We start from the raw sequence: 26076 nt of genomic DNA, 5'->3' as shown, positions 1-26076 counted from the left end.
GCCCCACCTTTCAGAAGCTTGTAGCTTGGCCCCTGCAGTGGATTCACCCATGATAACACGTCCCAGGTTTGCCCTTTTTGAAACCATTTCACAAGCCTTTTCTATTCTATTTGAGGTAAAAGATGCCATAGAAGTACAGTCAACATTATTATCCCAATGAGCTCGAAGAGTCTCATTTCATACTATAAAAGTGAGATGATTGACATGCATCGTGAGCATTGCTAAAATATGTCAGCAAAGTCAAGGAAAGTTAAAAATTGTTACCTATAAATTGCTTTTAAACAGGTGTGTTCCACAGTACAATGAGTGGCACTTTTAAAGCATTGATTAATATTCATTTGAAAACTTTTAATATGTGGGAGTAGGAACTATCTCTTAAATTACCTTCTCCTTTGCCAAATCGGTCTTTTATATACTGTAGCTTTTGCAGTATAACTTTATTTTTAAGCATGAAAATGGAGGATGAGATAGTTTAATTAAAAATCTATAAATTAACAAGGATTTATTCAGTACATTCAGCCCTCTGACAGGTGGCCTGCACAGAGAATGCAGCAGGTAACTGGTCTTGTTGGGAATCTTGACAACTATGGGGCAGCCTGAAGAAATCACCTCTTTCCCCCCTGTTCCTGTGAAATATATATAAAATATAGTTTAGTTTCTTCAGGGAAGAAGGATCAATAACATTTTATATTTATTCATATCAAGAAGCACTAGATAGGCCCCTCTCATTACAAGCTGTGATGCATCACGGATAAAATAAAGCATAAGTTGTCTGCATTTTCCAGAGAGAGGATCCTTTTCAAGTCTGAAGTGAAACCCTGGTGCACTGCGGGAATTTGTAAGATGTGACTTGATGTACATGTGCGGATGTGTGTGGGTGCATGCTGAGAGTATGCTTTGCATTTTAGAAGGAGGGGAGAACTAATTACCAGGCTTAATGCATTAAAGACTTAACTTTTTTCCTTCAGATTGCTGCCATAAATGTTTGATTTAACAAGAGGAGTTTTGGCATCTTCTCCCTTTTACCTTATTTTGCTCTGGCAAAAAAAAAAAAAAAAAAAAAAGACCAGAATAACCAAAACCTTGAAAATTGTCCGTCTCTTTTGCATTCTGCATTTGGTGCTGGATTGTTAGATCAACTTTAGGAAATCTTTTGTTGAGGTCATTGCCTCAAAGGAAACTGTGTTCAAAACCTCAAGTGTAAAAGCTAATCAAGCTAACCATTTTTTTAAATAATATTTTATAGTTTTTAAGACTTTAGCTTTTAAGAATGTTACATTTGTGTAGCGTTTTGTGACCTGTTTAGAGGTTATGAACTGGCAGCAGATGTCTGTCCCACAGGTGGGTTTAAAGAGAAAGTTCAAGAAGAACCTAGTGGCTGGAGGGTGTATCGTCTCACAAGAGCAACAGTGTTCAGCTCAGCTAGTGATTGCCAAGTGGATCCAGTGTTATACAATATGGATTTTTTAAAGAAAAGGTAGAAATCTAGATTATTTTTTATGTGGAATCTCCCAGCTTTTAAAAACTAGCTCAAATATTTTTAAAGCACCATAAAAGGACAAACAGAACATCTGTGGTCCAGGACTGTGGACCAACCTTTTTAATATTTCTACTCCAGGAAATGGTATTCATAGCTTTTATTTTTATTTTCTGTCTTCTTGAAGATTTTGCAATTATTAAGCAGTTACAAAAACAAAAAGAACCATGACATTTCATGATATTATATAGCCAAGTTCATGTTCTTTTGACCTGTCATTTAGGTTTCTGACAATGATAAGTCCTCTCCCGTCTCTCCTCTAGAGTGTTGAGTTAGGCACATTTCATGGAGGTTTGGGGGCAGACTGTGTGGAGTGAGTATGCCCCAGATCTCCCCATAGGATCACAGTCACCTTCTGCTGTGGTTCTAGTCTGGATTAGATATATGTGATCCAGGTTGGGACTGCCTATGACCCGTCTGATGAGATCCCCATGCTTGAGTTGGGGTGGAGGAAATAGTTGCATGAAAGATTTTCAGTTAATAACATTCTCTTTGGAGGTGAGAGAATCAAACAGAACTCAGGAGGAATCCTGGGAAAGCCTAGCAGCTGGTGAGGTCCTTAGACATCCCAGAGATGGTAGAAGCATATTACCCGCATCTCCTAAACAACACTGAAACAAACAACAAAAAGCAAAACAACAACAAAACAAAATATTACCTTGGTAATTAAGCCAAAGAGGGCAGCCATCATTGAGTCACAGCATTGGCTAGCATAGTAGTAGGAACTTAGTAAGTATTTGTTGAATTGAATTTTCTTTTCATGGAATAGTAACAACTGCTATTTATTAAATCGCTAGCAGTTTACTAAGCACTTGCTATGTGTTTCTGACCCTACAATAACCATGCAAAAGCAAATGTTCTCCCAGTTTCCGCAGGAGGGAGCAGAGGCTCAGAGAGGGTAAGTAACTTGCCTTGGTACATGCAGCCTGGAAGACTGAAAGTCTCTGGTTCCCAAGCAATAATGATTAGAGAAGAGGAAGCTATCACCCTCCCTTCATGTTTTCTAGGAAATGGGCTGACTACATAGTAACATTAAAGCTGGGCTCATGGGGATATTTTAGCATTCAGATCTGCATGTCTTTGTCCTAAGTGTGGAATTGATTGAGCATTGCTTGTTGACTGCATGCTTATACATTTTTTTCCATTGCATGTTCAGAAAAGTTGATTTCATGACTGAGAGTTGTTTTGGTAGGCCAAAATGTTTGACTAGCCATCATCCACATCAAAGAATAGCCCTTAGTTATTGTGTTGTAATAGAAAGAATCTTTAAACCAGTTTCCTTTGTCACTGTAAGTTTGAAGAAAATCTATTTGGATGCACTTTTTTCTCTCTTGTAAGGAGGAAATGTATTAATATTTCTTTATAACATAACTCACATTCTCCATAAAATAAGGAATAGTATTTTCTGGTTTGTTTACCATATTACCCTATTAAGGATTTTTAATAAATGCTTAATCATGAAAGACACTTCACACATGAATTGTCATGGGAAAAGACTAATACTGATTTAGACTTTTTAAACCACCATATTTAGTACATTTCAGGTTTTTTTCTTATCAAGCATGATATTTCTTTTAAGTAGATAACTAAATGTGTTATATTTTTGTTCAAAAACTTAATAAAGCTATGGAAAGGACCGGGATTGTCGTCAGAATTGTCCTACTGTCCTGCTCAAGCCCTCGGCTGACATCACCAACCAGGCACCAGCCCTGTGACCCTTAGCCTCACTCTCATTAGGGAGCTGCCCTCCTCACCTGGGGCTGTTCCAACCAAGTCAGAGAACATGCAGGCTCAGGCTGCAGACGGGTCACCATTTATTCATTCTTATTCACTCAAATATTTATTCAGTATTTTCTACGCTCTAGCCGTTGTGCGAAGCACTAGGATACATGAGAGAATGAAGAACATGGGTGCTGTCCTCACAGTGCTTCCCGCGTAGTCAAGGAGCAGAATTGAGCAGACAGCAGTACCATACAATGGGGTAAATGAGAAGACAGAGGGAGGACAGGGTGCTGCTGGGACCAGGTGGTCACTTCAGCTGCCCCAGTTGAAGGCTGTGCTAGCCTGTTGGTTGCTAAGGAGCTGTTCCAGTCTCCTCTGCCCAGTTGTTTCTCTTCATGGGGTGGTCCTGGGGACTCAGTGAATACATACGCAGCACTTAGAATAGTGCCTGACACTTAGGAAGTGCTCAGTAAGTGCTAGCTACATATCCACTGTAATGTAATCTAAACTTGTCAAAAAATTTTAGTGACCAAGTTCTGTGCAGCTGTTTTGAATTCTTTTCCATGTCCTGAGGTCCAAGACAGAGATATAATTGATTTTTCACATAGAAATGAATGTTTTTTATACTTGAATAGTTTCACAGTTAGCTGTTGAAAATTTACACATAATTACTTTTATCATACTTAAGGAGTAATTAGCCCTGCAAATGGGAGTTATCATTATCTTAATCATCATTATTATCCTACTCTAAAGCATTTATTAAAAATTAGATTTTGCCTTATAATTAAAGCTAACCTCTTCAAAACAAGTTTGTGGACCTTCAGGGTATTTGCCATCTGAAACAATACAAATTGAGAGGTAGCATTAAGTCTATTACTCCTTTGCAACTTACCCTCTTTTAGTGTGCTCTTATTTATGTGCTGTGTTGTAAATGTTCTTGTATCTTTTTGTGGTTATACAGCCTGCCTCTTCCAGCTGATTCAGAGGCTTCCTATCAGGAACAGTATATCTAGAAACTAAATGATAGTTGTATTTGCTTCTAATTATGGCCCCAGAAAAGTACAAAAGCTCTTGATTCCCTCCATTCAGATTCCCCACCTGTTGGCATTTACTACATTTGTTCCATCACCTTTTCTTCTGTCTTTATATACCCATTATCATCTGTCCTTTTCTGAACCTTGAAGCAAGCTGCACTTTCTGTCCTGTCACCCCTCGACACTCAAGTTCATGTTTCAGACATTCTCCTACATCACCTGCAGTGGAGGTGATGGCTTCCTACAACCTTACAATCAAGAAGCCAATAATGATCGAACACTACCACCTCCTCTACAAGCCCCATTTGGATTTCACTAGCTGCCCAAACACTGTTGGGTTTTGCTCTGTTTTTTTTTTTTTTTCTTTTCTTTTCTGGAATGGCAAATATTTACTAAGTATTTCTGTGCTCTGGGTATTGCGCTAAACACTAGGATACCTGGGGAAAGGAGTGGTTGTTACGGTATTCCTGCCACATACATGGCACATACATGTCAGGTCTCTTAAGACACATCAGTCTGAGAGAGCTTCTTAGTCTTGCTCTGTTTCTCATGTCCTTGACAGTTTTAAAGAGTACAGGCCTTAACTTCTGTAGAGTGACCCTTCACCCACATCCATCCCGTGTTCCCTCATAACCAGTTCAAGTCATACATTCTTGGCAAGAATACTAGAGAAATGGTGCTGTGATCTTCTCAGGGCATCACCTGAGGTGGCAGTGTGCCATGACTACCCATCCTGCTCCAGTGGTGTTGACTCCAGTCACATGCTCCTGTTGGTCTTTTCCCACCTTCAGGTAACGTCTTCCCCTTTTTATTGATGTGTATTTTGTGGGAATGACTCCTGCCTGTATCAGCCACTCTGTGGTGGTTACTAGATGATGATCCTCTATTTCTGTCACCCCTTTTACATGTATTAGGTGGCTTCCTACTGTAAGGAATAGCTTTCCCTTTCTCCCATTTATTTATTCAATTTATTCATTTATTTCACTTATATCATTAGTTTGGACTCATGAATTCCTGTGCATTTCAGTGGATTGTAATCTGTTACTTACTTTGATGTTAAAATTGTCTGATTTGGCCAGTGGGAGCCCTTTCTCCTTGTCCTTTTGATTTATCTCTTCATTTGTTGAGCATTTTCTTACTTTCTGACAAAAAAGATTTCCAGACTTATCTTGTACTTCCCCTGGCCCAGCCTTGGAATCAGCCATTTTGCCAAGGAGCTCTGGTTCCTTTTAGTGGGAGATGGTATTTAAGGACCCAAGATCTGGGTAGCTGAGATGCTTCATGCTACTGGTGTGTTAATGCTTCTAGGTCCTTTCAGTGGAGGAAGCTAGGAGATATACACGCACGCATACACGCGCGCGCGCACACACACACAGACATGCATACTGTACATACATCTAAAGTATATAGCTCTGTGTGGGTGTGTGTATATGTATCTGTGATTGATTATGAGTTCATACAGATTCCTTCAATTACAATCCAACACCTTAGTTTTCTCTCTGGCATCCTCCCTCCCTGTTTGTAAATACTTCTCAAACAATATGAAGCCCCCCCACCCTTTTTTAACATATTGATTTCTTTGCTGAGCTTACTCTTTACTCCATGTAACTGATTTCCAAACCACACTGGCCATCTCTTCTACCCATCACCTCTTGTGTCTCCCTCCCCTCCCTATCCTCAGTTGCTAGGCCTCTGGCTCACACCTGTCTGCAGCCCCCCCAACCTTCCCTCTTCTGTCCTTGTCATTGGCCTCCAGACCCACTGGCCTTCCATGTCCATGTGGCTCCCTACCCCTCACCACATCGAGCTTTTATCCCCCATGCTGACTCCTCCATGAGGGGAAAGGAAAGAGACATTTAGGTGAATCTTAATGTCTACCCAGACACAAACTTGAAATGATTGGGAAGATCACTTCTCTGGAAAACTAGAGGCTTATCCCAAAAGGTGTTCTGTTCTTTTTTTCTCATTTTCTTTTTTATCTTTATAAGTTTGTTTTCATCTTGAATTCAAATAATATTTTGCATTTTTATTTCTGCAGAGCAGAGATAGAAAAGAGAAACAAGTTTTTGAGATAGATTTTTAGGGGTGTTGGCAGTAAGTTAAACTCAGGAAGTAAAACAAGGCTAAAACAAAAAAGCATTGAAGATAATTAGCAAAAAGCAAGGCTCAGGGAAGAAGTTTCACACTAACTGTAGGGAATTCATTAGGGTTTGTTTCAAATTCTTATGTTGGTTTCTATCTCAAGTCAATTGATTCATGATTAAATTCATTTCATGGGTATATTCAAGATATCTCTGGACAGCAGTGACCTAGAATTTTTCATACTTTATCCAATCCTTTTCAGTGAGCCTATTCCGTTCAGTCCGCCCATTATCTCCTTTTGAGAAGTGGGCCACATTTTTTGAAAAGTCATAGCTTTCTTGATATTCCTTATCTGTTCTCTAGGCTCTTGTATATGGATTCCTTTGAAGTTTTCTTGATTTCGTAAGAGAGGTGTTCTTCCCATAACAACAGGTGTGGGTGGGTGGGTGTGTGCGTGCACACGTTTGAGAGACAGACAGAGAACTGTTCAGAGTTTAGGGGCACATACCTGGGTTCAATTTCTGTAAGGCTCACTTGCCTCATCTGCAAAATGGAGATTTAATGAGGTAATATATATAAAAACATACTTTGTATATAGTAAGAGTTCAGTAACTATTGAGTACAATTGTATTTACTCGCTGTAATTATTAAAAAGGGATTACTAAAACAATTAAAAATGGTCAAAGGACTTGACTAGACATTACTTAAAAGAAGATATACAAATGACCCAATAACCACATGCTTAACATCAATAATCATTAGAGACTGTGTGTCAAAACCACAATGAGATGCTACTTCATACTCACTAGGATGGCCACTATCAAAAAAAAAAGGAAAGAAAATTACAAGTGTTGATGAAGATGTGAAGAATTGGAGCCCTTGTGCACTGGTGGTGGGAGTATACAATGGTGCAGCCATTGGTTTAGCAGTTCCTCAAAAAGTTAAATATAGAATTACCATATGATCCAACAGTTCCACTCCTAGATATGTGCACAAGAGAATTAAAAACAAGGTACTCAGATACTTGTATACCCATTTTCATAGCAACGTTATTCACAGTAGCCAAAAAGTGGAAACAACGCAAATGTCCATCAACGGTTGAATTAACAAGCAAAATATAATGTATACAAACAATGGATTATTCACCCTTTAAAAGGAAAGAAATTCTGGTACATTCTACAACATAGAGGAACTGTGCAAGCATTCTGCTAAATTAAATAAGCCAGACACAGAAGGACATATATTGTATGAATCCCCTTAAGTGAGGTACCTAGAATAAGCAAAATCTTACAGACAGAAAGTAGAATTGTGCTTACCAGGGACTAGAGGGGTATACGGGGTTATTACTTACTGGGTACATAGTTTTTTTAGGGTGATGAAAAGTTTTTGAGATGGATAGTGGTGATGGTAGCACAACATGGTGAGTGTTGTGAATAAATGCCCCTGAATTATATACTTTAAAATGGTTAAATTTGTAAATTTTATGTTATGTATATTTTACCACACACAAACAATTGATCCCCTCCCTGAACACACACACACACACACACACACACACACACACACAGTCTGTCAAAGGAAGACTGAAGAATGATATCTGTACACAGGTCATATGAAGGGAAAATTTGGAGGGAGGGGTCATATGAACCTAGAATGGGGATTGACCTGTGGGCCAAATCTAGCCTGCAATTTATAATGGTTTTTACATTTTTAAAGGGTGTGAGAAACAACAAAGATGAATACATGACAAAGCCTAAAGTATTTGGAGGCAAAGCCTAAATATTTGTTATTTAGCCATTTACAGAAAAAGCTTGCCAACACCTGGTCAGGAACATTGCTGTGGAGTGAATTGTGTTCTCCCCAAATGTGTGTGTTGAAGCCCTAACCCCCAGTATTGTGGTATTTGGAGGGCATATAAGAAGTACTTAGGTTTAGATGAGGTCATGAGGGTGGGATCCTCATGAGGAGGTTGGTGCCCTTATAAGAAGAGACCCTAGAAGGCTCTCCCTTTCCCTCCCTGCCACATGAAAACGTGATGATAAGGTGCTAGCTGCAAACCGGGAAGAGACCCCTTACCAGAAACCAAATATGCCAGCACCTTGATCTCAGCCTCTAGAACTGTGAGAAAACATATTTCTGTCGTTTAAGCCACCAGTCTGTGGTATTTTATTACAGCAGCCCCAGCAGACTAAGACAAACATACTCTTCAGAGCTCTGCCAAGAGACTCAAGTCCTTGCCTTCTAGATTTTACCAAAATCTCCTCTCTTCACAAATGAAGGGGGTATTAAGGAGAAGAAAGAACACTTATCATAAAGCATGATCTTGGGATTTCTTTAAAATAACCAGAGCGGGAAGCAGCAGGTTCCGAAATGCTAAGAAGAATAGGGTTTCTACAATAGTGATTTTCTTATGTGGCACCATCTGTTTTCCTTTGAATGTAATAAAAATGACAGCTTTTCATGTACTGATACTCCCTGAGCCTTTTAAAGTCAAACATATGATGCTATTTGTGTGTAAAGGTTTTTCTCTTGCACCCATTTGTTTCTCCAGCTTGAATTTCTATGTAAACTCCCTTGGCTAAATTACACAAGCCTCCCACACCCAAGCGCCTACACCCTCGCCATAGAGCAGGGGACGGAAACCTGCCGTCTGCAGCACGGAGGGTCCGGTACGCAGCTCACTGACTGCACTGGGCAGAGGAAGGCTTCCAGACTGGCAGAGCCGCCCCACTCCCACTCCCATTTGTGCCACGATTGCAAACGTGCAACTTTGAAACATGGCTTTCGGACATTTTTGGCAACCAACCCTTTGTCCCCTGCTTTTCCTTTGTAAACCTTGATAAACCTCCTTTATCTCCCTTCTTCTCCCCCCCCCCCCATACTTACTTTTCTCTTAAAAGGCAATAATATAATTTAAAGTAAACATCAGGGTGCCTGGTGGCTCAGTTGGTAGTGTGTGCGACTCTTGATCTCTGGGGTCATGACTTTCAGCCCCATGCTGGGCATAGAGATTACTTTAAAGAAAAAAAAACTTAAATGTCATATTCTTTTTTAAAAGACAGTTTTATGGAGGTATAATTTACCTACGATCAAATTCACCCATTTTAGGTGTACAGTTCAGTGCTGTTTAGTAAATTTACCAAGTTGTGTAACCGTCATCATAATCCAGTTTTAGAGCATTTCCATCACCTCACTGTGATCCTTCATGCCCTTTAAAGTTCATTCCTAACCCACTCCCAGCCCATGGCAACAAGTAATCTACTTTCGTTCTTTCTTTTTTTTTTAATGTTTCATTTTTGAGAGAGAGTGAGAGCACCAATGGGGTAAGAGCAGAGAGAGGGGGAGACAGAGGATCTGAAGCAGGCTCCAGGCTCTGAGCTGTCACCACAGAGCCTGACACAGGGCTCAAACTCATGAACCGTGAGATCATGACCTGAGCTGAAGTCAGATGCTTAAGCAATTGAGCCACCAGGCGCCCCAGTAATCTACGTTCTGTCTCTAGATTTGCCTTTTCTGGACGTTTCATATAAATGAAATAGTTTGCATTTGGCGTCCTTCACTCAGCAGCATGTTTTTGAGGTTTATCTATATTGTAGCATGTATCGATATTTCTTTGTGTGGCCAAATAGTAGTCCATTGTATGGATTATATCACATTTTGTTTATCCATTTGCCAGTTGCTGGACATTTGGGTTGTTTTTACTTTCAGCTGTTCTGGGTAATGCTGTGTGACGATAGCCAGCACATCTTTGTGTAGGCATATTAAACCTCTTATTCGTGATAATGAATAAAATCATGTGTTTCTAGTTCCTAATTCAAAGAGTAGCTAAGTTGAACTTTTTATAATTGTAGGCCTTAGCCCTTCCAAAAACCCCTCCAAAGCTAAACTGGCTTTTTTTTTTTTTTTTTTTTTTTTTTTACCTTAAGTGATCTTTTTCTCTGAGTCATTGGCCTTTGATAGAAAGGCTCCCCATGTGTTAGAAAAGTGTTCCCAACTCCTGCTTTAAAAACAAAAACAAAAACAAACAAACCAGAAAGAAAGAAAATAGATGGTATCATTTGAGTTAAGGGGCACTGACCCCGCACATGCCTTGTGTGCAGACCTGTGTCAGGGCCCGAGAAAGCCACCTGAGAGGAGAAGCGGAGCCCTGAAGACCTTAGAGTCAGGGATAAAGAGCCAGAGAACTATTCCCGTGGTATGCCCTCAGTAGTCAGCAATGAAGGGAGGTCTTTAAATTATTCTCTCCTCCCTCATCTTCTTTGATAAAGGAAACTTATTTTTAAGTACTCTTAAAAGACTCTACCCATTTCTTTTCCAGTTAAAAAAATTTCCATTTATGCAAAGAGGTTGGGGTTAGCCAGAGTCTTGTGCCTTTCCCATGTACAGGTTATATGCACACCCCACCCCTCTCTACAAAGAACAGCAGCTGGAAGCTTTCATTGGCTGCTTCTAAGTCAGCCTTCCACCCTGCTCAGGACTTTCTCCTGAGCAGTCTCAGTTTGACTATGTCCAGAGTCGGGAAGCACACGGCTTCATGGGGCGGCCTATTTCATTAGTCAACTGGTTTGGTACACACTTCTTATTTTAACTAGGCATTTTTACTCCCTGTTAACTTTGCCATTAGTCTTGTGTCCATATGCCAGTTGCACACAATATTCATTTACATATTCTGAAGTAGTTAACCTTCTCCTTTTCCAAAGTAAGCTTTGCTTGTTCAGGGGTTCTCATAACCTACTCAGACCTCTGGGTGGGATCTAATCTATTTAGAATGGAATCACTGGGATGAGACTATTAATGTGGCCAAATACTGGTTGGTTGCTTGGCTGATTGGTCGTTTGAACAACCACCTGCACCCTGTTGGCACATATGAAGTTTGTAGTTCACTAAAAACTGCTCATCTCCCAGATTCATAAGCTGAGTCTTCTCCATTCTGTGGTGGAGTCATTCTGTTGCTGCTGAATAGTTAGCCTGGTTAAATTTTATCTTACTGGGTTTTTTATTGTGGTAAAACATAACAAAATTGTCCATGTTAACCATTTTTAAGTGTATGGTTCAGGTGCAGTAAGTACATTCCTGTCGTTGTACAATCATCACCACCGTCCGTCTCCAAAACATTGTTCATCTTTCCCAACCAAAACTCTGTATTCATTAAACATTTATTTCCTATTTCCTCCCACCCCTCACCCCTGGCAGCCTTCTATTCCTACTTCCTGTCTGAATTTGACTTCTCTGGGTACCAGATGAGTGGGATATAGTACTTGTCTTTTTGTGACTGGCTTATTTCACTTAGCAAATTGTGTTCAAGGTTCATCCACATTGTAGCATGGGTCAGAACTCCCTTTTTAAGGCTGACTAATATTCCACTGTATGTATATACCATTCAACTCTTGATGGACATTTGGGCTGTTTCTACCTTTAAGCTATTGTGAATCACGCTCCTGTGAACACAGGTATACAAATAGCCGTTTGAGTCTCATTGATCTTACTAGCTTCAACTCATTACATTCTGTCCCTGTTTTGTGTCATTGGATAATTGTTTACAAATCAGATAAGCTTGGATCACTGACTTTACCCAAGTACCTTCCTGTTAATCTGAAGGTACCATTTGTATAACATGGTCTTCACAGCTGGGTTCTGGGAGCACCTGCTTTCACATCCAGCCTGAGTGTGAGCTTGTTACCGTTCTTTTGGTTCAAATCTAACTTGGGCCTGGAGAGAATGAGTCCAGTAACCCCGAGGCTGGACCAGAGTGCAAGGGGGGTTGTTTGTTACCTGTCTTTTGGAAGGCCACTTAAGACTATACAGAAACTAATATCAGGTATCCAAAGCAGGAACTTAATCTTGGAGTGACCTGATTAGAATTGAATTTGTTTGCTCCACTTAGCAAAAAGCACAAAGTGCTTTTAGGAATCAGAAGATGAATAAAACACGTTCCCTGCTTTCAAGATGATTAGAATGCAAAATATTGGAAGGGCTCCCTATTGCAACCCAGAGATCTTTAGGCAAGCCTTCATCCCATAGCTGTAAAACAGATCTTCAGATGAGGAAGATTACAAAATACATCAAAAAGCAAAATGCTCTGAAATTATGTTTTAGTATAGGTGGATTTTAAGCAAGGATTTGGGGACAGACTGAAAAATGAAATGTAAAAGCTTCAGAGGTATTTAGGTTTTACTCGGGCTAATACAAGAGCACCAGGAAAACAAAAAGTACTCTTGCTCTTGACAGTGCAAAATTCTTATTATTTTTAGGGATTAGTAACTATGCATTTATGAAATTCTTTGTCAGAGCAATTTAGCTAATAGGTATGTAAATGACTAGTTATTTTATTGCGTAGGTGGATCGCTCCATGTACCCTCTCTGAGGAAGAATATAAGTGCGAAAAAGTATTCACATTGCAAATGCAAGGAAGAAAAGTTAAGGTTAGAATGCCATACCTTTGTTGTATTAGGTGTTAGGAATAAGGCAGAGAACATCCATCTTGTCCAAATCTGTCCTGTTTACTCAGTGGAATTTCTTCATCACATCCAGCTCTCTGACTGCCTGTATTAGATTCAAGAAACCATGAGTGAATTGGGTACAAGGTAGTTTCTTGTTACTGGTCTTCCAGCCTGGACCAGGATCATTATAAATGTGGCTGGGGGGATGGCGGAGGCACTGAAAGCAAATGCCAGTGTGGTAGAAATACATTCCACGTGAGATTTGCAGTCCAAGGCATCTAAAACCTAAAAACCACCTGGGGGGGGGGGGTGCTGTGTTCAAGTTTATCGTTATTTTCATCATGAAAATAATCCAGAAGAGGCTGGAAATTCCAGAGCCTCCTGTGGTCAGCATGGAAGTTTCTATAATTTTTAAGTTAAACCAGGCTTCTTCAGGGGAAGAAATCACCAATGGGAGAGAATAAATGGGCTATGCCTTTCAGACAGTCTCTGGCTCTTCTTCCTTCACTTGAATTCATCCTACCCAGTGAATTAGCCTCATCTTCAGTTGTATTTCAGGCACTTTGTTCCCCTCCTTTGAAGTTTCCTCAGATTCTTAGCTGTCATGCAGATCAAATTAAAATTCTTGTTAACGGACAGACCCCAAGCTTGCCACCAGTTTGCCCTGCTACCTTCTTATCTAACTAGTCTTGACTCCCACTAACATCAGTTCACATTCTCCGCAGCAGGCCAGCAGACAAAACACTCATCTGTGTTTGTTTTTTCCTGTGGGCTATAACTCGTGGGATTCCTGTTTCTGCCCCTCCTACTCATCAGTAAGCTGAGTTCTTCTCACTGGCCCTTAATCACTCGGCTCTACACAGCTGTTGTGATAGGCACGTGTTCCTATATATGGTAGGTAGGCTCTTCCTGTGCTGTGCTGTGGCCCCCAAGGATACAGACCAGGGCTGTGTCCAGTTGTTCAGTCCCCTAGCTCGGCAAGAGGGCGGGGGTGGGGGAGGGGGCGTGGCTGGTGCTGCACACTGGTGCAGCTTCTTTGTTAAAATGTTTAATGTGTTTGCTTTTGCTTTTGTTCCTTTTCCTTCAGGTACAGAGTGAAGACAGTGTCCTCCTGTTTGTTATTGCCTGGACAATCACAGAAATTATCCGTTACTCCTTTTATACTTTCAGTCTATTAAACCATCTGCCTTACCTCATCAAATGGGCCAGGTAAAGTACATGGGATAAAGATTAACTTTTGAAGTGATCCATCACTGTATTTGTCCTTTTTTGCTAAATATTGTCTCCAAGCTCCTAAAAATAAATATATATACGATGTCAACTATACTTCAGAGTTTTTTTTAATTGTATGAGACAGGTGTTGGGATTGGTGATACGAGACTGGTCTTCGGATTTCATCAGGATAAGGGATGCTCCTTAACTTTGATTATTAGAAATACTGTTTTAAGTTGTATATATTTATTTTTATTGAATCAATTATTTTCATTTAAATTATTCGGTAGAGATTTGATGTAACATCTCTTTTTTTTTCATACCAAATTTTACTGATGAGCTCCTGCCCTTATGTTTTTTGGACCAAGTCCAATTCTCCTAGTCTCAGTTTTGCCAAGAGGCTATGACTCAATTTTTAATTCATAACAAACGATACATGTGGTTTTAGAATGTTAGCAATTTTATTTTGCTTTGATAATTTTTGCCAGCAGTATTTGTTATGAATTGGGTAAAGGGCTGACAGTTCATCCATTTATCTGAACTAATTCAGGAGATGGTTGTGAGCAATGTTCTGAGTTGGAGAAGACTGTGGGGAGAGTGACAAAGCAAAAGGATCAAAACTGTCCTTGGGACCCAACTGCTCATTTCATAGAAGGAAAATGGTGCTTCCTAGACAATTTATGAGTTTGATGGTTAAATTACAGACATCAATCAGTTGTTTCCAACGTTTCAAGTATGCAAACTTCCTTTTTCCCCCCAGTACACAATTTTATTAGGAAAAGGGAAGAATGGAAAAAGATAGCAATTAGTAACTAACCAGGCAAGCATCATGGAAGCTGTCTGGTCTGTTACAGGGAGAGTTGGCTGCCCAGCCCTGAACTTATCAGTGGAGAATGATTTTCTTGTCCATGGTTGTCCATGGCCTATGGAAGAATCTTCCTTTTCCACTGACCTCTTTAGCATGGCTGAAGCTGGCAGCGGGGAACACGGTGAACACGGCTTCCGTTCTTTGTCGCAGATTCCTCAGCACAACTTCTGCACCTGGAAGTTTGGAACCCAGAGTGCTCGCTGTCAGCTACAAACACCAAAGCCTCTTTAAAATTTGAGCTGATGGTTTCCTTAGCAATACTAACACCTCCAAATGATTTCCAGTTAGTTCCACAGGATGAACTTCTCTCTGAATTCTTTTTGAAACATAATTCCTTTTTAAAGTGAAAAAAATTGTGTGGATTCTCCTCTGTAATAGTAACTGTAGGGTTGGGTTGTTTGTTTTGTTTTGGTTTTGAAAAATTGCATAGTGACCAAAAGCTGTTAGGAACTTTTAAGGTTTTTGAAATTAGCATATATTTCATTTTTCACAATAACATGTACAGACATTTGGCTAATAGCAGCACTAAAAGCACACTGGATGCGCTATGTTTTTCAGTCCACAGACCAGTCTGGTATACATTGTAGGGATTCTAGCTACATGCTCTAACGTCTCCCCCACCAACTCCCTACAAAGCCCCCAGCTCCACTTCTACCCCACAGGGCAGGATCCTTATATGAACCATGACTCAGTGCCTCTACTTCACCAATGATTGGCATCATCCTTGTTATTTTAGGGAGTTGTATTGAATGTTGTTTATTGGGCCAAACTGAACAAATTGTAAGCTGACTGAACACATTTATTATGTTTTATTTTAGAACATTCAGAGACATACCTGCTATAGGCCCTTTCCAAAGACTGGCTTGTAAAGCATGAATTTAAATAGTGGGCAAACAGGAAAAAGTAGAAACAGTAGCTTCCTGGAAAACCTGTACGGATTAGAAGGGTGGGAATGTATCCTACTAGTGCTGGCTTCGAGCCTCAGTCATGAATATTCTGTTTTGTTTCAGGTATACACTCTTCATTGTGCTGTACCCAATGGGAGTGTCAGGAGAGCTGCTCACAATATATGCTGCTTTGCCCTTTGTCAGACAGGCGGGCCTGTACTCCATCAGTTTACCTAACAAGTACAATTTCTCCTTTGACTATTATGCATTCCTAATTCTGATAATGATCTCCTACATTCCAAGTAAGTAAACAGTTATACATATATTTATTTATGTTTTTAAAACTGGCTCTACAATAACTAGAGTTAAATGCCTTTGGATGTTTTTATACCATATCCAAATAAATGTAAATCTGATTTATTGGGAACGCTTTGGTTTTTATTGAATGCTGACTGTTAGAGGGAATTTTCTCTGGTAGTAATTGAATAAAGATGAACCGTTCTCAAGATAGCTGCCAAAATGCAGCCCTTCTCAGTGTGTAGGTTTGGAACAGTGAATACCGAGAAAGGTTAACTACCTATTGAGGGAACGTGCTGAGTAGAAAACAAAAAAGGCCATTAAAGACTTACAGTTAGTTTTTCTGTCTCTTGAGAACTGCTTGTTAAGGTATTTGGAAAACATTGTAAAGAGATTTTTGCATTTTTATTTTATCAAAATAGTTACTTCATTTTTAAGGAACCGATAGTTAACTAGAAACAAATAGCAAAATAAAAATATATTTTTTTCTATATTTCTTATTTTCTTGTTTGGAAATAATCACTAAAATCATCTGAACAGGACATATGTTCTCTTCAGGATGATTTCCAGTTATTTTAATAATCCTGCTAAAGGTTGAAATACAGGTAATCAGATGTGCCTATCAGCATATTCGGTAACAAAGAGAAATGGCCATGTTTGAGGCTTCTGTGAAGTGAATCCTGTTTGCTGAGGAAGAGTTGTTTAGTCCTTTGCTCAAATTCTGATATTCACTTGAAATCCTATGATTGATTTTCACATATCCAAAAAGATTTTGTTCTAGGCGAGGATATGTAAAGTTAATGTGTCTTCTCATTTAGCTATTTTTATAGCCATTGTGACTGTGAGTTTTATTTTAGTCTGTAAGATGCTATATTCTCCCCTAAACCTCAGGTTAAATTCAGACAGGAAGGTTGGATTTTTCTTCAGCCCACAGCGTGAACTGAATGAATCATCCTAACAATCGTAAGCGACATGTTTGTGTCCCTCTGTGGAAAATTGCATTTCATGCGTTGTGAGAAAAAAAACAAAAAAACAAAAACTACATCCAGATTTCATGTGAACGTTTATCTTGGAGAAATTCTTGGACTGTAATTCTGCTTCATGATTCATTTTCCACTCTTTATTAATTATCAAGTCCTCCTCTTTGGTACTGGAACCGTGGTGGCCAAAGGCCCTTTCTCTTCAAATTAAAAAGGTAGTTGATTTTCAAACAAAAAAGATAAATAGAGAAGAGTCTAAATTAGCTTATGGTTGTTCATCTTTCTAGTTTCGTTCCCTTCGAGTTTCATTTTCCAGTCTCTAAATATTTTTTATTTCATTTATATTTTTTAATGTTTGTTTTTAAAAGAGAGAGAGAGAGAGAGCATGAGCAAAATAGGAGCAGAGAGAGAGGGAGACACAGAATCTGAAGCAGGCTCCAGGCTAAGTAACCTCCACACCCAACGAAGGGCTCGAACTCACAATCCCAAAATCAAGAGCCACACGCCCCACCGACTGAGCCAGCCAGGTGCCCCCCATTTTCCAATATCTAGAGCCACGGTTCCTAGTTGCAGTGTTGCCACCCCCAGAGTAGCACACGTTATCCCAGTGGGCACCACAGGATTTATTTAAAATCAGCAAAAGTTTTTGGGGCACCTGGGTGGCTCAGTCGGTTGAGCATCCGACTTTGGCTCAGGTCTTGATCTTGCAGTCCGTCAGTTCGAGCCCTGGTTTTGTCTCTGTGCTGACAGCTCAGAGCCTGGAGCCTGCTTTGCTTGTGTCTCCCTGTCTCTCTGCCCCTCCTCCCCACACAATCTCTCTTTCAAAAATAAACATTAAAGGGGCGCCTGGGTGGCTTGGTCGGTTAAGCGTCTGACTTCGGCTCAGGTCATGATCTCACGGTCCGTGAGTTCGAGCCCCGCATCGGGCTCTGTGCTGGCGGCTCAGAGCCTGGAGCCTGCTTCCGATTCTGTGTCTCCCTCTCTCTCTGCCCCTCCCCCATTCATGCTCTGTCTCTCTCTGTCTCAAAAATAAATAAACGTTAAAAAAAAAAAAAATTAAAAAAAAAAATAAACATTAAAAAAAATTTTTTTTTAATTTTTAAATCAGCAAAAGGTTTTGAATGAATAAGAGATAGGTATCAGATTGGATAACTGGCAGAGGAGCAGGGATAGTATCATGAAATCAAATTATGGAGCCCCTACCTCAGAGATGCTATAAGATCTTAGTCTGCCAAAGAAGGAATGTCTTCATTCCAGGACAGCCTGAGTCTCTCTGTACCTCCTAGTCTTTTTTGTGGTCTGGTGGCCAACCAGTGCCCAGACTTTTGCCTCTGCCTATACTGAACCCTTTATCTAGTTAAGGGGCCTGGTCAAGCACAGGTGATAGTGATTCCCGAGGGAAAACAAACCCCGTTCCGTGGGATTGTCCTTATGGGCCTTAAGACTGAGAGATAAGAGAGAACACAAAGAGTAGGTTGGGGTTCTCCACAGAAGTTGGCTTTCTTGACCTGGGTTCCTTCCCCTTCTTCCATTCTCAGCCTCGTTTTGCTAAGAACTTGGCTTGGTTGAAGTCTATATTACTTCTTTCTTAAGGTGGCTTAACTCCTATAGACCAAGAAAAAGGGCTGATTTCAAATAAAGATTAACAGATTTTCTCCAAATCCCTGACACACACACACACACACACACACACACACACACACACACCCCGCCCAGGCCCTATCTTCAGATATAAATCATTTGTGTCTGCTGGCACTCATTATGGGTTTGGCCTGAGCCAGTTGCCCTGGATGTTTTTAGTTGTTTAGGTTGTTGAGACCAGTTTGTACAGTTCATTCCAGCCAACAGCACATTTCCAACTTTCCAAAACTTTGTATTTATAAGAAGAAAATGCAGAGTTAAGAGAGGTTGCTGTTGACATCCAGCCTTGACCAAATTTGGTGTTCTTTCTACAACTTCAGTTTCTTTTTATCTTCTCTAATGGGAAGTTGGTAATATGTGTGTATTATATAAAAAACATCCTTTCTTTATGGTCCTGACCTCTTGTTGCATTGTTGCACATATAACCCAAATTGTAACCCCGGGAATTTTCTTGTCTTGGGGTGCTTTGGAAGCACCCTCACTCCCTTGCAAGGTGCCCCTCTCCCACCTTGCTGCAGCTGCACCGTGTATAGTATCTGTGGGACTTGTAGATGTTTAAGTCCTGTCTACATTTCCTAAACCCCCTACATTGATAAAAGTTGGCTGTAGGGGTTGGGATTTACAAAACAAAAAAGGGGGGTGCTGAGAAATGAGAAACACCAATGTAGGGTGAGGACACTGAGAAGTTGGACACCCTCCAGGTCATCAGTAAGCATAACCACACCTCCGATTTTCAGAGACACTGAGAAGACACTTTTCCCAGGCAGCGTACTTCCGTTTGCTCTCAGCCTCCAGTGTTCCTCTCCCGAGAGGAACCCCTACCCCCACCACAACCCTCGAGTGCACAGCAACCATCCCCATTCCGTGTGTGCTGAACTGGGAGAGAAGAAGGTAGAATGCAAAATAGCCTATTGTCAGGTCGAGATTGTCTTGGGGGGTTTCTTCTTTGGAGTCCATGGTTAAAAATAGTAGCCATGTGTCTGGAATTGTTTTGGCCATTTATAGTTGGGTTCAGCCTAAACATGTGGGTAATTCAGATGGAGACAGCATCACCCAAGTTCTGATCACCAAGAAATCATTACTAGAACTGTAGAGAACCACCAGCCCTAGGGCCCCCATTCTCCTGGCCACCTCCACACACATTCCTTTGCTCGGGCACAGAGAAACCTCCGAAGTTGCAAAGAAATGAGACGGCCATATCCGCCCTCCCATCTCTGACCTCTGGCCCTCACCCATGGGGAGGAGGATACTCAGCCGGCTTGCTGCTGCCACCGAGGGTCTAACGAATGGCTTCCAGGTCATCCTCAGCCCCTCTGAACTAGTGCGGAAGCTTTAGCCAGCCCTGCAACCAGTGCAAAAGTCCTTAGTGTACTTTGCCACAAAGTTTCCCTTTACTAAAGTATATCTATAGAAAAATGACTGGCCCCACATTTTTAAATGATTGCAATTAGCATTCCTTATGGTTTAATTATATCTTTACTTCCAGTTTTTAGATTATAGAGCTTGTCAAATTTTCTGGCTTTCGTACCAGAATAGTTCTCTCCCTGTTGAATTCTGTGCACAAGCTGGGTCTTTTCTCCGAATAACTTCCTGCCTACAAGTAGCGAGTGGAGGGGATGGCAGTCCTGGTCGGTACCGGCGCCTCCTCTGCGGTTTCCCAGATCCATGTGTGCACACCCCCTGATGTCTTAGAGTGCTTCGGGAGGATCGTTTGAAATTTGGCCAACGTGGAACCCATTTAAAAAGGAAGAAACTGTCAGGGGAATAGTGGAAATTACCACCCCCCCCCACCCCCCGCCCAGAAATACAGGTTATTGTCTACAAAGTAGAGATTGGAGCTGTTGAGAAGGGAAGAGGAGGAAGCATATTGTACATTTAAGACCATCCCACTGGAGTTATTACACAGTTGTTGAACCCCCAGTTCCCAGTAACCTTGTGAAGGCAGGTGGCTTAGCTGGCATTTCCCAGCAGGAATCCTATAGGCATTTGGGGTGGGACAGCTCTTAGTTGTGGGGACTATCACACATTGCAGGTTTTGGCATTCCTGCTTCGTATGTTAAATGTCAGTAACCTTCCTCCTCCAAATATACACTCCCCTCCCCGCAATTTCCGAATACTCCTAAGGGAGGAGGGGCCACCCCATTTATTTGAGAACCAGTACTTTTTAAAGTAATCTATGAAGTGACCAAGAACAGAATCTCCAGTCCCTAAGATACTAGCTTACTTTTCATCAGGACTTTCTACATCCAAACCTGGCTTCGTCACGTTCAGATGAAATGTCATAGCCCTCCTCCCCCTCCTCAGTCTTCCCATTCAAAGAACAACCGTTCTCAGGAAGTACTTTTGGGAGATCCCCTCAGGTGACAGCAGTGACAGAAGGGGCTAGGCTGAGTGTCAGGAGCCCAGAGACTGATTGCCAAGAATTTGCCGTGAAACCAGACAAGTCACCTACCCCCTCTGGGGCCTGAATTCCTCTGTAAACAGGAATGGTTAAGTCTGTCACTAAATGTCAATTCGGAGAATAAGTGTGAAGATAATATTAGAGGGGGTAGAATGTTATTTGGCAGCTCTGTGGCATCTTGATGGGTAATGGTAGTATGGTACTCTGTGTCACTCTGGTCCTCACCACCCTTTCCCTTCAGCTAAAGCCGGAAAAGGTAAGTCCCTCTGCATTTTTCTTCCCTTTCCCCAGGCGTACTTTGTTCCCTTCCTCGGGGAAGGGATGAGAAAGTAGAGAGTCAGAGAGGACCTCAAGTCCACATGCTTTACATTTTAAGTGATTTAGATTTAAGCAATTCTAAGTGATCTCTTTAACCAATACTCTCTTTTCTTTCAGTTTTTCCCCAGTTATACTTCCACATGATACACCAGAGAAGAAAGGTCCTTTCTCATACTGAAGAACACAAGAAATTTGAATAGTTCCTGCTTTCTGCACACCCCTAAAAAACAAACTTTTCAATGACAAAAAATGCTGCAGACTTTTTGAGTTCCCAATACGTTTCATAGAAAATAAGTAAGACCTATTTTTAAAGTATTAAAAAAATAAAAACAAGAACCAAAATCCAGTGTCACACAGGCCTGGGATTTTATTTAAAACAAAAAACAAAAACAAAGAACAAAAACTGTTACATAAAACCTCCTGGCAAGTCCATTTCAGCATGCTTTTCAACCAGAAGTTCCCAATATTTATGATGGCTCTGGAAAGGGATTTGGCATTTTATATCCTCCTGTTTCCTTCTTGTATCTGATAAATAAAGATCTGTAACACTAAATACTTGAGAGTTACAGTCTGAGTAATGACGTTGTACCAGCTGAATGCCCGGCTTGCAGTAGAGTTCTGTTTCAGTCTGCAGTGTGTTTATTAGCATTCCCTTTTCAAAGCGCTTGACCGCATGCTGGAAACTCTGTATTTTTGAAGTGGCAAACTTTGTTCTCTTGAATGTTCTGAGATTATGGCTGGGACCTATCCCCTCATATCTAGTGAATTAATTATACAATGTATATGTCTGTGAAGCTTTGGGGTAGTACCTGTAATCTGAAAACAACTAGAACCCTTTTGTTTGTTTTCAGTTGAGTCATTACTGCCTGCCACTAAGAAACGTGCTTGAACTTAGTATGTGTACATCGTAGAGAACCTATCTTATCCAGGGCTCAGCCTCAATCATATTTTAACACAGTGACAGTTCTCAGAAAGGGAAAGCTCAGTCGCTAGTAAATGACAAGTACCTTTCACAGTATCATTCTCAGAACACCCCTGAGTAATGTATTTACCAATAGCTATTCTCGTTTGTGGACCCAAAGCCGGTCAAGTCCCATAAGGAGTTAGAGAATCTGTTACTGAAAGCACATGGAAGGTGTAACTTCAGAAATGTAATCCCGAAGAACATTCAGGGACAGGTTTATACACCCTTATTATTTTATTTTTAAATTTCATTCAACTCTTCTGTTGGGATACTTTTCCCAATTATGGTCCTGTGTAAGTCCCACCAAGTGTAGGTCCAGAGGCAGCGATATGTTCCCGTTGGGCAGCCATGAGCTAAAAGCAGTGTCATCCCCATGTGTTGGAGCAGCCAAGAGATAGTGTCCTGTGGACATGGGCTGATTACTGTCATATCTTCATGCCATTTAATTGCTCAGCTGTGCATTTAAGACTCTTCAAGAAAGGGTTGATGAAAATGTAAAGCCCAAGTTCAGATGTGCATTAGATTTTAAACACAGAATGTTCTTTGTGGATTCTTTCTTCCACCCCCCACCTTTCTTTTTTAATGGTTGATTTAAAAAATTTTAAAAGCCTAGCTTACTAGCTTACTGAGTAGTTATTTAAAATATAGTTGCTAATGTCAGAAGAATGTCATAATGGAAAACTAATTTTTTAAGTGTTATTTTCATAAAAGCTTGACAATTAAGATGAAAATGAGAAGAAAGTATGCAGCCTAAAATTTAATGCAGGCAGATGCGTAATAAAATTATTTTTGAATTGAACATTAAAATTCTGCTTCTTTAAGTCAGCACTCTTAACTTGGGCATGTTGAGATTAGAATCTGTTCTTGTACTTCATAAACTAAATATAGAGGAAAGACTATTTTTCATGCTTTTTCTTTTTCCAAAATGTACTTCTACTGTAAAACAGAAACAATTTGAGTTACATTAGTCTTATTACTTAGTTTGGGTAAGATTTTTTCAGTCTTTTCTGGAATAGTTCCAGAAGATGGGATAAAAAAAAAAATGTAGATTTTCCAGGATCGCTGGACTGGGGTTTTATTCGGGCCTCTCTGTTATAATTTGTCGCTATTTACAAAGAACGGTCTGTCGCAAACAGTGGTATTGCACCAAATTAAACTTTGGCAGCAAGAACACAGCGCGCAACTCCCTCCTCAAAAAGGGTCTCCACCCCTGTGTGTACTTCTGTCCATCAGCGTTCAAAAGGCTCATGGCAGATAAGTGAGGCGTGCGTGCGGCCATCACCTCCCTCCGTAACTGGTTTCTTTTATCTCCAACATGAATTAACTTCTCCTTTGAAGTGGCAGTGTTCTTTTATGAATTGAGAACATCTAACCCCACCAACTGTCACACCTTAACAACGTGTGAATGAGGAAGGTGGTGTTCGGTGGGTATTTTGTCAGACTTCCCGTTTTCATTTCAGGACACAGTCAAAGGCGTCACCTGCCCGGCTGCCCACCTGATTGGGTATCTCAGGTTACCTCCTTCAGGGACCACCTTCCAGCAGAGAATTCTTTGGGGTATGCAGTAGTGCTTTGTAGACACTGATCTGCATCCTGCTGTGCTCTGTTTGCTCAGGTTGGGATCACTCACTTAACACGTACTGACCGTTATCAAAGGCACCATGGAGAGTTAGTCATGGAATAAAAGCACTGTCCTTCCAGATGAAAGCTGTTCCTCTGGAGCAGACTTCCCACGGGAAGGGTTTAGAAGATGTAGAGGTAAATTACGAGGCATATGAAGATTGTGCCCTCATTTCTACTCGTTTGTTTCGGTTATTCATTTATAATAAAAGATTGGCGTTGACGTGGTACAACCTGCAAATTATTTTCAACTCTGAGTTTCTAGATAAAACATTGTAAAACTTCAAAACCAGTACATACTGCTCCTTTGAAATTTGGGTAAAAAATTATACAACCATATATATAGTCATTTTTGTATTTTTTCTATGTTGTGGAAACCAAAATTGTAATTTTATAAGTCTTTGATTCACTAAAATTATATAATTTAAATGTATTTTTTGTATATTTAGAAATAAGGAGTTCAAAGACTATATCTAACTTTCTATGCATGCATTTGGAAGCTGTTTTTACCTGATAATGTTAACGTAGTAATAAGTTGTATTCATAAAATATGGATCTGTGTTGCATTTCAAAATAAACTGGTGTGTGCTCTGCCTGGATTTGAAATACTGACCAGTGAGTCTAGTGATTTTTCACATTAAGTTGGCCTAAATGTGGCGTTGTAGGAATATGGAACAGTTTCCGTTCTGTCACGGCTTCCAGTTCTTTCTCTGAGAGGTTTAAAATCTATTTCTGCTATTCATAATGGTTCTGCACTTGACAGGAGAAATAGACAGATTATATTAAGAGGTTTCCAAAAAGTCATTCTTCCTGCCAGGCCGTCTTCAAGCTTACCAAACCCCTCTCAGCCTGGTTGCAGAGGGACACGAGGGATTCCACATATAAGTGACCAGGAAGTCTAAGAAAATCGGTAAACAATCGAGGATCCTTGTCTTACAGTGTTTTGGGGTTTGGGGGTTCTTTTACAATATTTTTTTAATCTCACTTTTCTAATATAAGTTAAGAGGGGAAATATTGTTGCCTACCAAAGTTCATCTTATATTAAAACAAGATGTGGGGGCGCCTGGGTGGCTCAGTCAGTTAAGCCTCTGACTCTTGATTTCAGCCCGGGTCATGATCCCATAGTTCGTGAGATTGAGCCCCACATTGGGCTCTGCACTGACAGCACAGAACCTGCTTCCTGCTTGGGATTTTCTCTCTCTCCCTCCCCGGCTCATGCTCAGTCTCTGTCTCTCAAAGTAAATAGATGAACATTAAAGACAAAGAAAGAAAAACAAGATGTGGTCAAGTACCTGCCTCATGAAAATGTCCCCAACTGCAGAGCCATCCGAGGAACCACTTCATGCACTCTCGAGTTCACAGTAGGTAGTGGCAGAAGGGATGCTGACAGGATACGCCCCACCTGGCCACTTCTGGCCTGCTAGTTACAGACCCCAGACCTCTTCACCTCCGAGTGAAAGTGCTGATGTGCCCATGGGATGGGTATTTTCTAGAAGGCGATCTCTGAGTGACCTTTTCTTATGTGCCTCTAGCAGTAAGGTGGCCACTGCTGGGTCTGCCAGGTCCTTCTCAGACTTAACCATCACTGTTGGTCTCTGTTCCAAAGGGAACATTTTCTTCCTACCTGCTGTCACGGCTTAGACATTACCAGCACAGTGGTTACAGAATCACTCTTGTGTACAGTCTAGTCTGTTTCAGATAGGCTTTTCATTTATGAAAAGAATTATTTCCACTAACACTAAGGAACAGATGGTAAAGTTAATAGTAGAGGCTACCCAGAAAATCCAACCTTTACAATCTTAGTGTGGTAATGGGAAACCAGGGCTTTCTAATTTGTCATTGTCCTATTTTGTGGCAATTATGTGTACTATGTTAACATAATAAGCTCTAGCCTGAGGAATTACCACTGGTATAATTAAGAGACCTACTGTTACACACACTGTTCCAAAAATACCGCTGTGTTGTTCTGTTCCCTTTAACAAGAATGGAGACTAGCTTTGCGATTCCTCATATTATTTAAAAAAAAAAAAAAAAAAAAATCCCAGCCTTACAAATGGACTGGCTCATTGTCAT

At 40.6% G+C, this 26076-nt stretch overlaps 1 protein-coding gene across 2 annotated transcripts in view; it reads left to right on the top strand.

Moving 5' to 3' along the window:
• HACD2 (3-hydroxyacyl-CoA dehydratase 2) overlaps nt 1-24615 on the top strand; it is a 103158-nt gene extending 78543 nt beyond the window's left edge. Inside the window, exons 5-7 of one of the 2 annotated variants that reach the window (XM_019448601.2) lie at nt 13903-14024; nt 15906-16084; nt 21537-24615. In XM_019448601.2, coding sequence (XP_019304146.1) covers nt 13903-14024; nt 15906-16084; nt 21537-21619 — 384 coding nt within the window. In that variant the 3' untranslated portion in view covers nt 21620-24615. Of the gene's footprint in view, nt 1-8926; nt 9248-13902; nt 14025-15905; nt 16085-21536 lie in introns of those variants that run through there. The other variant, XM_019448602.2, reaches the window with a different exon arrangement.
• Nucleotides 24616-26076: the final 1461 nt, after the last annotated feature.

The sequence above is a fragment of the Panthera pardus genome, unplaced genomic scaffold (genome assembly GCF_024362965.1).
Source record: "Panthera pardus isolate Hobbes unplaced genomic scaffold, ASM2436296v1 HiC_scaffold_16, whole genome shotgun sequence".
Classification (NCBI taxonomy): domain Eukaryota; kingdom Metazoa; phylum Chordata; class Mammalia; order Carnivora; family Felidae; genus Panthera; species Panthera pardus.
The sequence above is the reverse complement of the archived record's forward strand: the minus strand, read 5'-3'. Positions and strand labels throughout refer to the sequence as shown.